The sequence below is a fragment of the Oncorhynchus mykiss genome, chromosome 2, assembly GCF_013265735.2.
Source record: "Oncorhynchus mykiss isolate Arlee chromosome 2, USDA_OmykA_1.1, whole genome shotgun sequence".
Taxonomy (NCBI): domain Eukaryota; kingdom Metazoa; phylum Chordata; class Actinopteri; order Salmoniformes; family Salmonidae; genus Oncorhynchus; species Oncorhynchus mykiss.
Genome location: NC_048566.1, coordinates 48660327 through 48674532, shown reverse-complemented (window position 1 = coordinate 48674532; position 14206 = coordinate 48660327). Strand labels below are relative to the sequence as shown.

Sequence of the window (14206 nt, the reverse complement as noted above, 5' to 3'; positions counted from 1 at the left end):
TGTTACCTACCACTTTGCGGTTGAGCTGTTGTTGCTCCTAGACGTTTCCATTTCACAATAACAGCACTTAGAGTTGACTGGGGCAGCTCTAGCAGGGCATACATTTTACGGGTGTGGCTGAAATGGCCAAATCCACACTTTTTAGGGGTGTTCACATGCTTTTGTGTGTGTGTGTGTGTCTATACTGATCAAAATTGTATTTCTCTCAAATTTTGTGCACAAATTTATTCCTGTTAGTGAGCATTTCTCCTTTGCCAAGATAATCCATCCACGTGACAGGGGTGGCATATCAAGAAGCTGATTAAACAGCATGATCATTACACAGGTGCACCGAGTGCTGGGGACAATAAAATGCTACTCTAAAATGTGCAGGTGCACACAAGACAATGCCACAGATGTCTAATGTTTTGAGGGAATTGGCATGCTGACTGCAGGAATGTCCATCAGAGCTGTTGCCAGAGAACTGAATTTTCATTTCTCTACCATAAGTGGCCTCTGATGTCGTTTTCGAGAATTTGGCAATATGTTCAACCGCAGATCAAGTGTAACCAAGCCAGCCTAGGACATCCACTTCTGGCTTCTTCACCTGCGGCATGGTCTGAGACTAGCCACCCAGACAGCTGATGAAACTGTGGGTTTGCACACCAAAGAATTTCTGCACAAACTGTCAGGAACCGTCTCTGGGAAGTTAATCTGCATGCTCGTCATCCCCACCAGGGTCTTGACCTTACTGCTGTTTGGCGTCGTAACCAACTTCAGTGGGCAAATGCTCACTTTCAATGGCCACTGGTACGCTGGAGAAGTGTACTCTTTACAGATGAATCCTGATTTCAACTGTACCGGGCAGACTGCGTGTGTCATATTGGCAAGCGGTTTGCTGATGTCAACGTAGGGACCAGAGTGCCCCATGATGACAGTGGGGTTATGATATGGGCAGGCATAAATTGGACAACGAATTCAATTGCATTTTATCGATTGCAATTTGAATGCACAGAGATACCGTGACAACATGCTGAGGCCCATTGTCGTGCCATTCATCCATCACCTCATGTTTCAGTATAATGCACAGTCCCATGTCGCAAGGATCTGTACGCAATTCCTGGGAGATTAAAATGTCCTTTCATCCATGGCCTGCTCACCAGACATGTCACCCATTGAGTATGTTTTGGATGCTCTGGATTGACGTGTACAGCAGCGTTTTCCAGTTCCCGCCAATGTCCAGCAACTTCGCACAGCCATTGAAGAAGAGTTGGACAACATTCCACAGGCCACAATCAACAGCCTGATCAACTCTATGCAAAGGAGATGTCGTGCTGCATGAGGCAAATGGTGGTCACACCAGATACTGACTGATCCACGCCCCTACATTATTTATTTATCTGTGACCAACGATGCATATCTGTATTCTGTCAAGTGAAATGCATAGATTAGTGCCAAATCTATTTATTTATCTGTGACCAACGATGCATATCTGGAACTTTGACTAACAATTCCAATAATAATAATGATTTGAGCCTACTTATACATAATTACACAATCATAAGCTTCCTATTCTACCTTCCTGAATAAATCATTAATTTAGGTTGTTTAAAAATGAATGCTAAAATAAGAGCTCCATAATGTTAATCATAAATTAATAAATAAGTGCTATGCTTATAGCACACTATATTTCTATGATCATATAAAACATGCGTTTTGTTAATATGTAGGTGTATGTAGCCTATAACAATGTTGGAAAAGATTTGTTTCATTTGGTCTTGTATTCTGTTAGCACAGTATGTATTAATTCATATGATCTCATATTAGAAGTGATGTTCTCTACCCTGACAGTTGTTTTAACTTGGTAATTTCGTTAGACATGTTTTTCACTCAAGTGTTGGAAAATTGCAATTCATGATCACAATTGCAATATCTGGCCAAATCGTGCAGCCTTACTGCAGAGACAGATTTGGCCTTTTCCTAGTGTGTCGTTTCAAGCACCACCAGTTGAACAACTTTTTGTTTATTTAATCGCGGCATGTGCATTGGTCAGGAACAGTGGAAACTGGGAATTTGTCTTTTACAACTTGTCCCATTCAGCTGTGAAACTCTGAATTGCACAATTCAATCTGAAAATGTACCATATCAGCAATATGTTTCATGTCCTACCTGAAATTAAACCTGTCTGAACCTCTGTTGTGGTAATGTCACAGGTGCATATTTTTCTAAGGCACATCCCAATCTTAGGAGATCAGATCATAACATAGTATGTAGAGTCAGATCAGCTGAACTGTGAGTACATCCGTTTCTGTGAGGATCTCGTTATTCCCAAAAAGAAAGTATCAACGTCTTCCCCAATAATAAACCGTGGGTAACTCTGGAATTAAAAATCATGTTTTTGAATCGGGTAGCAAGTGCAAGGCAGCATACAAAGACAAATATGAAAACCTTTTCAAGGACAGTGGGAAAGCCTGGCAAGGGCTACAAACCATTACAGGCTACAAACCAAAGAGCCATTGTAAACTCAGCAAAAAAGGAAACTTCCCTTTTTCAGGACCCGGTCTTTCAAAGATGATTAGTAAAAATCCAAATAACTTCACAGATCTTCATTGTAAAGGATTTAAACACGTTTTCCCATGCTTGTTCAATTAACCATAAACCATTAATGAGCATGCACCTGTGGAACGGTTGTTAAGACACTAACCACTTACAGGGAGTAGGCAATTATGAAAACTTAGGACACTAAAGAGGCTGTTCTACTGACTCTGAAAAACACCAAAAGAAAGATGCCTGCTCAGCTGTGTGAATGTGCCTTAGGCATGTTGCAAGGAGGCATGAGGACTGCAGATGTGGTCAGGGCAATAAATTGCTATGTCTAAGACAGCGCTACAGAGAGACAGGACGGACATCTGATCATTCTCACAGTGGCAGACCACGTGTAACAACACCTGCACAGGATTGGTACATCCAAACATCACACCTGCAGGGCAGGTACAGGATGGCAACAACTGCCCAAGTTACACCAGGAATGCACAATCCCTCCATCAGTGCTCAGACTGTCTGCAGTAGGCTGGGAGAGGCTCGACTAAGGGCTTGTAGGCCTGTTGTCTGGTGAGGACCTGCCTTACATTACCGGCAACAACGTCGCCTATGGGCACAAACCCACCTTCGCTGGACCAGACAGGACTGGCAAAAAGTGCTCTTCAGTGACTAGTCTAGGTTTTGTCTCACCAGGGGTGATGGCCAGATTCACATTTATAGTTGAAGGAATGCGTGTTACACCGAGGCCTGTACTCTGGAGCGGGATCGATTTGGAGATGAGGGGCCGTCATGGTCTGGGGCGGTGTGTCACAGCATCATCGGACTGAGCTTGTTGTCATTGCAGGCAATCTCAACACTTAGGGCCACTAACCATTTTGTTAGCTATTTAAGTAGTCCTACTCATACCTACTCATTTGTTTACTACAGGTGATGGATAGTCAAATGCAAACACGGCAACACTTGTCATGCTACAACACTACTTGTGGTTTGCAGGCATTGTCATCTTGTTGCCAGGTGTTTCTATTTTGCAAAACAAATGGCCCATTGTAGGAGACTAAAGTCTTGTATAGGACTGGATGGTGTGAAGGTTACTCCAGGGTTTTAGACTGGAGAAACTGGAGCTACGGTATGTATCCCAGCCCTACTACACTGTCAATAAACAAAACAAACTAAATGGATGCTGTGCAGTAATATGTTTCCTTGCGGTCCTTATTAGTGACTCAGTTTTGTGGTTATTTACTGTTTTCCGTTAACCCCGTAGAGTCGATTGGCACACTGAGTCAATCTAAGTTAAAAAAAAAAAAAAAAAATCCCATCAAAATGTGTCAGTTTAAACTGAAGATATCTGTCACGGGACTCATCTGAAGGTATCCGGTACCGGTAAAAAAAGGAATGGAAGTATGAAGGTAGATTTGTGAGTTATTTTTATATCTGCTAGATTTAGGACAGATGCGTCAACCTGGTTTCTTATGATACATTTTTGGACTGTCCTTTTTGCCATTTATGAATGTGTTATTCAATGTGTTTCTGTGGGATTTAGTAGTAAAGGCCAAAATCTATATATTGTTTGGATACCTGAGGGGTCCCAAAATTCTAAATCAAATCGCTGAATGATCGATAGACCATCTTAAAACAATTCCATATGTCAGTTTAGCACTCCCGCCTCCTCCAATGTCTTAGACTCTAAAGAATTAACAAGGAACGCACCTTGTGGATGTCCCAGGAGTGTAGATTATGCTAAAATGTATACTATTTTGTTATCTCTCTCTCTTTCTCTCCAGCATACTGGCGCTTCTGGCTATGTGTCTCCGTTGTCTACGAGCTATTCCTTATCTTTGTGCTGTTCCAGGTGGGTCGATTGCACCAACACACACACACACACACCCGAGCACTGAATTGTTTGTGCTATTATAGTTGCAATAGAATTGTTGTTTGAATGAATAATCACTCCAATCAGCTTTGAAATAGAGGCAAGTTCTCTCTGAGAGCACTGCCAACTAGGTATCAATGACATGATTAGATGTGGAATGGATCTGAAGGGACTTAAAGGGAAGAGAACACATCTTCCAGAAACTAGTTAACTTCTCTATGTACATTGAGAAGTTATGTTCAAAGTATACTGAACAAAAATCTAAACGCAACTGCAGCAATTTCAACAATTTTACTGAGTTGAAGTTCATATAAGGAAATCAGTCAATTGAAATAAATAAATTAGGCCATAATCTATGGATTTCACACGACGGAGCAGGTGAGCAGCCATGGGTGGACCTGGGAGTCAGGAATTAGTTTTTTTCCCCACAAAAGGGCTTGATTACAGGTAGAAATGCTCCTCTGTTTCATCAGCCGTCTGGGAGGCTAGTCTGATGATCCCGCAGGTAAAGAAACCAGATGTGGAGGGCCTGGGCTGGCGTGGTTACACGTGGTCTGCGGTTGTGAGGCTGGTTGGACGTACTGCCAAATTTTCAAAAACGACATTGGAGACGGTTTCTGGTAGAAATTAACATTCCATTCTCTGGCAACAGCTCTGGTAGACATTCCTGCAGTCAGCATGCCAATTGCACACTCCCTCAACTTGAGGCATCTGTGGCATTGTGCTGTGTGACAACTGCACATTTTAAAGTGGCCTTTTATTGTCCCCCAGCACAAGGTGCACCTGTGTAATGATCATGCTGTTTAATCAGCTTCTTGATATGCCACACCTGTCAGGTGGATGGATTATCTTGGCAAAGGAGAAATGTTCACACACAGGGATGTAAAAAAATGTTTGCACAACATTTGAGAGGGAAGCCTTTTGTGTGTCTGAAACATTTCTGGGGTCTTTTATTTCAGCTCATGAAACATGGGACCAACACTACATGTTGCATTTGTTTTTGTTCAGTATACATAGTATTTAGTACTTGTCTATCTATTTGTGTATACTTAATTTACCCTCATTCATTAGACGGTCCGTGATGGGAGACAGTTTATGAAGTACATTGACCCCAAACTGGGGGTAGCCCTGCCGGAGAGGGACTATGGCGGCAACTGCCTCATATACGACCCGGGGAACACCACCGACCCCTGGCATAACATCTGGGTAAGACACGTGCGCGCACACATTAACCTGTAGCACAACAGCAATGGTGGCACCTGCAGGGACTGTGACACTAAAGACATTTCTCTTTCTCGGTGTGTCTCTCTCTTTCGCTTTCTAGGTGACTCTCTCGCTTTCTGTCTGTCTCTCTGTCTTGCTCGATGGAGTAATACTTCACTCAGGGCTCCTACTGGGTTCCCTTAAGCCAACAGACTGCCCTAGTGGATGGAACACTCAAATGTTGGCTTTCTGTGGGCTTTTTAATTTTGTAACCATAAATTCCACTCATTAATCACTAATTTCCACAGATATTTCAATCCACTGTTGTCCGCGTCAAACAAGGTTCTCAGTTCTTTGTCAACATGGTTGTAAAAGGGCCGTCCCAAAGATCACTGACACAGGTTAAAAAATATTACACAAATGCTATTTTTGCAGGACAAGATGGATGGCTTTGTCCCCGCTCACTTTCTTGGCTGGTATATTAAGGTGGGTCTGAGTAGTGTACTGTATTTTAAGCCTATATTTCATGCTTGATTAGCATTAATACTGGATTAAAGGTAGAGTGGGCAACTGCTTACAGAAAGCCACAACATTCACGTCTCCTATCTCCCTCCCTTCTTCTGTCAGACACTTGTGATCAGAGACTGGTGGATGTGTATGATCATCAGCGTGATGTTTGAGTTCCTGGAGTACAGTCTGGAGCACCAGCTTCCCAACTTCTCTGAGTGCTGGTGGGACCATGTATGTACCTCTTCTTCATAACACACGAGGATATGTTTGTCCACTGTTGAGTTTGGATAATGGGTGTTTGATACTAGGAGGCAATTCAAAGCAACTGACTTTACTGAATTTCAAGTGTCTGTCAGTTGAATGTAAAAAATAAATAATTGTTTTTGACCTTTTATTTAAGTAGGCAAGTTGAGAACAAATTCTTATTTACAATGACGGCCTAGGAACAGTGGGTTAATTGCCTTGTTCAGGGGCAGAACGACAGATTTTTACCTTGTCAGCTCGGGGCTTCAATCTAGCAACCATTCGGTTACTGGCCCAACACTAACCACTAGGCTACCTGCCGCCCCGTCAGTAGATCGGTCTCCCTGTAAGTAGATACTGAATGATGTGTTAGTCAGTAGATACTGAATGTTATGTGCAGAAAGCTTGAGTTAGGATTTTGTCTTTAGAGAATGCGGAATTGCCATGTCTTGTTCTGTGAATCCTAAATGTCATGTCCGTCTTTCAGTGGATCATGGATGTGCTGGTGTGTAATGGCCTGGGGATCTACGCTGGGATGAAGACCTTAGGCTGGCTGTCTATGAAGCCCTACCAGTGGCAGGGACTGTGGAACATCCCCACATACAAGTACGCTGCCCACCTCCTGTCACCTTGGTTACGCTTCCTTAAGCTTGTGCACAAAGAAGTCCCAATGTCATAAGAGTTATAGATATGGCTGTTGTTTACTTAACTAATATTCTCCCATCAAAGAGTTTGTAGTAGTTTTTTTATTTTTATAGAATGTTCTCATTTCTTATTCGGGATGGATAGTGTACGATATGTGTGTGTCTGTTAATCAGGGGGAAGATCAAGCGCATGGCCTTCCAGTTCACACCCTACAGCTGGGTCAAGTTTGAGTGGAAGCCTGCCTCCAACCTACGCAGGTGGCTGGCTGTCCTGGGAATCATCTTCATGGTGAGACTCTCTCATTCCTCTCACTTAACTCTTTGTCGACTGTCACTCTCTGTCTAGGTTGCGCTCACTTTCACTCTCACCCACACTAAATCTGTCGCTTATCTCTCTCTACTCAAGTCTTCCTCCTCTGACCTGTAATCTCTCTGCAATCTCCCTGCCTGTCTCTCCATCTCTCTCTCCCTTCTCTCTTGTTCTCTCCGTTAGTTCCTGCTGGCGGAGCTGAACACCTTCTACCTGAAGTTTGTGCTGTGGATGCCTCCGGAGCACTACCTGGTGTTGCTTCGCCTCGTCTTCTTTGTCAACGTGGGCGGAGTGGCCATGAGGGAGATCTACGACTTCATGGACGACCCGTGAGTATTAGTAACACTATGTATTGTGTGCAGTGTGTCTTTACAACTGACGAGCAATTAAATCCTCCGTCTCTGTCTACTCCGTCCTCCCTCAGGAAGTTCTATAGGAAGCTGGGGCAGCAGGCGTGGCTGGTGGCGGCCATCACCGTGACCGAGTTCCTCATTGTAGTCAAATACGACCCCAGGACCATCATGCTGCCCATCCCCTTCTTCGTCACCCAATGCTGGTTCCTGGGCATCGTCCTCATCCTCAGCTGGACATTGTGGCGCTTCTTCATCCGGTAAGCTGCCAACCAGTCTGCCTGTCTCCTCCTCTGTTGTAGAACATAGCAATAATGACAAGAATGTGTATATACCGTAAAAGAGGTCTTCAGCAGTGTTCGGGTCATGAACTGGAGTCGTTCTGGTCTTTTCTGTTACCTGTGCCATGCAGACGTGCTTTGGTAACACTTATCAGTTAATTAAATGAATGGAATGTTAAGAAATGCCTTGCATGAAATTCATGTTTATGTTGATTCTTCATGGAAGCTTATGTTCATTAGCTGCCCATTTTATTATTTTAGTAATGTAATATGTTATCATTTTTTTTTTTTTTTTTTTTTTTCCTGTTCATGGTATATGGTATAATGGTTATGTTTTTTGCGTGGTTGAGTGTGCAATTTTTCTTTTATGTTGCCCCCCTCCCCTCATGCTGGACGTGACTGGGTATATTAGCCCCGCATGTTAAAGCTTCTCGTCTGTTTTCTCCACCCCTCCTGCTGTCCCTTCTCGTTCTTAGCGGCAATGTTCATGTCCAGTGAGGTAGGTGTAGGAGCGAGGCTGTGCCTCTTCTCCTACGTAGCGGTGGTCTGCCGTTGGTGCCATCATCACCCACCACCTTACCTTCTCTGGATCCAAAATGGATCCATGTTTTCCTCCACAGAATCAATCCATCTCATGATGCGTGTTGTTTTCGGTTCTGCCGTGTCGTACTACTATCCTCTTCCTGTTTTTTTGTTTTGTTTTCTGACCTCACACTCGGGCCTTTGTCTTTTTTCTCTCTCAGATTGTTCCTCAATTAGAAAAGGGTTTGATCAGTGAAAACACTAAATGAAGTGGAAGTTGTCAACTGCACACTTCAAAGTGCCATTCTGGAACATTTGGAAAGCTATGACTAACTACAGTGCATTCGGAAAGTGTTCAGACTCCTTTTTCCACAATTTGTTACGTTTACAGCCTTATTCTAAAATTGATAAAAGAGAAAATCCTCATCAATTTACACACAATGGCCCATAATGACAAAGCGAAAACAGGTTTAGTAATTTTGGAAAATTGTATTTAAAAAAATATATAAAAACATACCTTATTTACGTAAGTATTCACTCTAAATTGAGCTCTGGTGCATCCTTTTTCCATTGATCATCCTTGAGATGTTTCTACAACATGATTGGAGTCCACCTGTGGTAAATTCAATTGATTGGACATGATTTGGAAAGGCAAACACCTGTCTGTATAAGGTCCCAGTGATGACAATGCATGTCAGAGCAAAAACCAAGCCAATAGGTCAAAGGAATTGTCTGTAGAGTGCCGAGACAGGATTGTGTCTAGGCACAGATCTGGGGAAGGGTACCAAAACATTTCTGCTGCATTTAAGGTCCCCAAGACAAGTGGCCTCCATCAGTCTTAAATGGAAGAAGATTGGAACCACCAAGTCTCTTCCTAGAGCTGGCCTCCACGCCAAACTGCGCAATCGGGGAGAAGGGCCTTGGTCAGGGAGGCGACCAGGAACCTGGTGGTCACTCTGACAGAGCTCCAGAGTTCCTCTGTGGATATGGGAGAACCTTCCAGAAGGACAACCATCTCTGCAGCACTCCACCAATCAAGCCTTTATTTTTAGAGTGGCCAGACGGAAGCCACTCCTCAGTAAAAGGCACGACAGCCCACTTGGAGTTTGCCAAAGGACTCTCAGACCAGGAGAAACAAGATTCTCTGGTCTGATTAAACTTTTTGGCTTGAATACCAAGTGTCACGTCTGGAAGAAACCTGGCACCATCCCTACAGTGAAGCATGGTGGTGGCAGCATCATGCTGTGGGGATTTTCTTCAGCAGCAGGGACTGGGAGACTAGTCAGGATCAAGGGACAGATGAATGGAGCAAAGTACAGAGATCCTTGATGAAAACCTGCTCCAGAGCACTCAGGACCTCAGGCTGGGGTAAAGGTTTACCTTCCAACAGGACAATGACCCTAAGCACACAGCCAAGACAATGCAGGAGTGACTTCGTGACAAGTCTCTGAATGTCCTTGAGTGGCCCAGCCAGAGTCGGGCCTTGAACCCAATCGAACATCTCAGGAGAGGTCTGAAAATAACTGCAGCAATGCTCCCCATCCAACCTGGCAGAGCTTGAGAAGATCTACAGAGAAGAATGGGAGTAACTCCCCAAATACAGGTGTGCCAAGCTTGTAGTGTCATTCCCAAGAAGACTCGAGGCTGTAATCACTGCCACAGGTGCTTAAACAAAGTACTGAGTAAATGGCCTGAATACTTATGTAAATTAGTAATTTCAGTTTTTATTTTTAATACATTTGCAACCATTTCTAAACCTGTTTTTGCTTTGTCGTTATGGGTTATTGTGTGTGGATTGATGAGGGGGGGGGGAAACAATTTAACAATTTTTGAATAAGGCTGTAACTTAATGAAATGTGGAAAAAGTGAAGGTCTGAATACTTTCCGAATGCACTATGACTCATTCCTCAGACACCAACACAGTTTATAAAGTATGACATGGCATGAGCTGGTGGTGTGATGCTGTGTCAATGATTATTTCCTGTAACATGCCATGTCACCCTGCAAGAAGTAGAAAAATGACTTAACTCAAGGCTGGTTTTCTAAAGCTGACGTGTCATGTTATCTCTGAGGACTTTTCTAACGATTCTCCCTGGCAAACCCAGTGTGGCCAACCCCCCTTCTGGACAGCTACCCCCCTTCTGGAGAGCTACCCTCCTTCTGGAGAGAGAAAGAGAGAGCTACCTTCCTTCTGGAGAGAGAGATGGCTACCCTCCTTGGGTGCATGCAGTTTCTCAACTCTAGTCCTTTAGTACCCTCAGCGGTCAACATTTTTGCTTGAACACACATAATTCTACAAATCAGCAGCGCAGGAGCCGGGTAAGCTTGATTAACTGAATCCGGTGTGTTAAAGCAGGGCCGGAGCACACCCAGTAGCTCTCAACAAGAGGGTTGGCCGTCCTGGCTGTATTACAGGAGCTTCAGCCTGTCAGTCAGCATGCTGACCCCACCCGCCATCCTCTGATAGCCAATCAGATCAGCAGCTCCTCACCCTGCACCTTCCACCAACTGTCTTCAGTCATGGTTCTGAAGCGTACAGAGGAATATATATATATATATATATATTAGCCGCATGTAGTCTGGACATGCCGTCTTTAAACAGACTTGACAAGTGGTCTCCTCCCCCCCAACTGTATGTCTTACTATTCTACACTGTCCCTTAGGGAGGATGGGGTGAGCGTGTTCATAACCATTGGGGGTGCTTTAGAATCAGGGTATTTGTAAGTGTGTGAAGAAATGTGCTAACGTTTAGGCCTATGTAGGCTGGTGAACATCCTTATACGTGTGTGTGCGCCACTGTGTCCCCCTTGACTCTCCTCCTCTGCTCTACCCGCAGTGACATCACTCTCCGCTACAAAGACGCTCGCCGACGGAAGCAGGAGGTCACAGGGGACTGCGGCCGTCCCCATGGCAACGGTGGCACGGCAACCCCGTCGGGACGCAGCAAACTCAACGGCATCTCCGAGTCTCTCCGACACAGGAAGTCCTGAGAGGCGGAGCCTGCCGCTGGTAGGGGGTGGGGAAAGGGACACAAAAAAAAGAGCCGCAGCGCCATACACACGCAGGGCGTCTGGATCACAAATGTAGAGGTGTGTCTGGGGGAAGGGGGATGTTGTTCTTGTGCCTACCTGAACAGTGTCATAGTCATTCCTGTGCTGGCTTTTCACTGTTAACACTAATCACAGAACAAAACACCGAACAGGGATTTGGGGTTGTGGTGTCAGCTAGCTATCCCATACTACAGGGATTTACCTCATGTACGTTCATTGTGTAATCGTGCTGGGAACTTTACGGGGGCGATTTTATTATTTTGTTATATGTTGAAATTTAATTGGGTCCAAAAAATCACAAAGGGTTGGGACAGATGATGGATTTTGTTTTCACAGTGGCAGAATTATGTTAACTTAAAATGTAATCAGGATGAATTAAGGGTTGGGAGGGAGAGGAACCGAACCCCCCCAAGGGGCCAGCAAACATACTTACTTACAAGCTAAATAACAGCCAAAGCTTTGAACAAATCCCTGTTCAAGCCATTTTCTGCTAAAGCAGGGATTCCCAAACTCGGTCCTGGGACTCCCCCGGGTGCATGTTTTATCCTCTAGCACTACACAGCTGACTCAAATGATCACCGTTTGATGAGGAGTTGGTTATTTGAATCAGCTGTGTAAAAAACAGAACGTGCACCCAGGGGGGCGCCCCAGGGTCGCGTTTGGGGAAACCCTGGTCTAAACCATTAGGGCTGTGCCACTCAACCTGCGCTAGGGCAATTAAGTCCCAATGCCGTGGATTGCAATCGTTATATCCTAGTAACATGTGGTAATGATGGCTGTAACATGACAGACGATGGTATTCAAACCAAATTGGATGCAAAGGAGGGATGCAAAGCTGGCCAAAACAAGCTTTTAAATACAGAATGAACATCTGTACAATTCTAAATATGCTTAAAGAATGCAGGGCACACACAGCCATTGGAGAAATGTGAACCATGTCTGACACACCTGTATTTAATTAGGCTCTTTAACGTCTTAATTAATCACACTGGCGTCATTCATGGGAAATACGTCTCAGAATAGCCAAAAGCCAGGTGACGGGTAACAATTAGTGTGGGCTTTCAAGTTGAAGTGGTAGCTACAGTATTATATAACCCTTTGGCCCTCACCGCACTGTTCATCATGGGTGACTATCAAGCCTAGATGACATGAAGGGACTTCTTTTGCGTGGAGAGGTGTCCACATTGTGGATGTTGGCTACAGACTTAATCCACTTGTGTTGGTGATCACCCTCCCAATAAATAAGGGAGAAAAAAAGCACATCACAAAGATAAGACTAAAATGGGCAGCCTTTGCACTGCTCGGGGCTCAATGGTGACTCTTGCTGGGACATGAACTTCGGCACCTTGATTCCATGTGTAATTACAAGCACCATCCAATGTAAAATAACTAGTTGTGAGTCGCAATAGGTATTTGTGTGTATGTCACTGGATGGAGAGTAGAAGACTTGTGCTAAATAGTTCCAAACTGCCTGATGTGACCTAGAACATGCTTAATGCCATTTATAATATATTGTGAATGTAAACCAGCAGCTCTAAACCTTAAAATAAGGCGGCTTCTCATTAAACACCAATTATTTAACATGTTATGTGGTGGTTATAAACTGGGCTGTAGTGCAACGTAGAATCAGAGGAGTTTGCCATTGAAGTCTATATATATATATATATATATATATATTTCTCAAAATGTTCCTTTTTTTTAATTGTCATGCTTTTCCTCTCTCCTTCCAGAAATGTTTCTGAAAATTATGGCGTATATGTATACATGTGTGTTTGTGTGTATATATGTCTGTATATATATTTGTGTGTATATATGTATGTGTACATGCATACATACATTATATATACATATATACACACACACACATATATATATATATATATATCTCTCTCTCTATATATATCTGTCTGTCTGTCTGTGCACAGTACCAGTCAAAAGTTCACACACCTACTCAAGGGTTTTTCTTTATTTTTACCATTTTCTACATTGTAGAATAATAGTGAAGACATCAAGTTATGAAATAACACATATGGAATCATGTAACCCATTTTTGTTTTATTTAACAAATCAAAATATATTTTAGATTTGATTCTTCAAAGTAGCCACCCTTTTCCTTGACGGCTTTGCCCACTCTTGGCATTCTCTCAACCAGCTTCACCTGGAATACTTTTCCAACAGTTTTGAAGGAGTTCCCACATGTGCTGAGTACTTGTTGGCTGCTTTTCCTTCACTCAGCGGTCCAACTCATCCCAAACCATCTCAATTTGCTTGAGGTCGGGTGATTGTGGAGGCCAAGTCATCTGATGCAGCACTCCATCACCCTTCTTCTTGGTCAAATAGTCCTTACACAGCCTGGAGGTGTGTTGGGTCATTTATCCTGTTGAAGAACAAATGGTATTCCCACTAAGTGCAAACCAGATGGGATATCTCTGCAGAATGCTGTGGTAGCCATGCTGGTTAAGTGTCCGTTGAATGTTAAATAAATCGGACAGTGTCACCAGCAAAGCACCATAACACCAGTTCCGTGCTTTACGGTGGGAAATACACATGCGGAGATCATCCATTCACCCACACCGCGTCTCACAAAGACACGCCGGTTGGAACCAAAAATCTCCAATTTGGACTCATCAGACCAAAGGACACATTTCTACCGGTCTAATGTCCATTGTTTGTGTATCTTGGTCCAAGCAAGTCTCTAATTCG

At 43.7% G+C, this 14206-nt stretch overlaps 1 protein-coding gene across 3 annotated transcripts in view; it reads left to right on the top strand.

The window, feature by feature from the left end:
- ptdss2 (phosphatidylserine synthase 2) overlaps positions 1-13082 on the top strand; it is a 36544-nt gene extending 23462 nt beyond the window's left edge. For all 3 annotated transcript variants that reach the window (XM_021564258.2, XM_021564269.2, XM_021564277.2), the window contains exons 5-13: positions 4302-4369; positions 5462-5596; positions 6029-6079; positions 6221-6334; positions 6834-6952; positions 7165-7279; positions 7484-7629; positions 7725-7910; positions 11290-13082. In XM_021564258.2, coding sequence (XP_021419933.1) covers positions 4302-4369; positions 5462-5596; positions 6029-6079; positions 6221-6334; positions 6834-6952; positions 7165-7279; positions 7484-7629; positions 7725-7910; positions 11290-11443 — 1088 coding nt within the window. In that variant the 3' untranslated portion in view covers positions 11444-13082. The remainder of the gene's footprint in view (positions 1-4301; positions 4370-5461; positions 5597-6028; positions 6080-6220; positions 6335-6833; positions 6953-7164; positions 7280-7483; positions 7630-7724; positions 7911-11289) is intronic.
- Positions 13083-14206: the final 1124 nt, after the last annotated feature.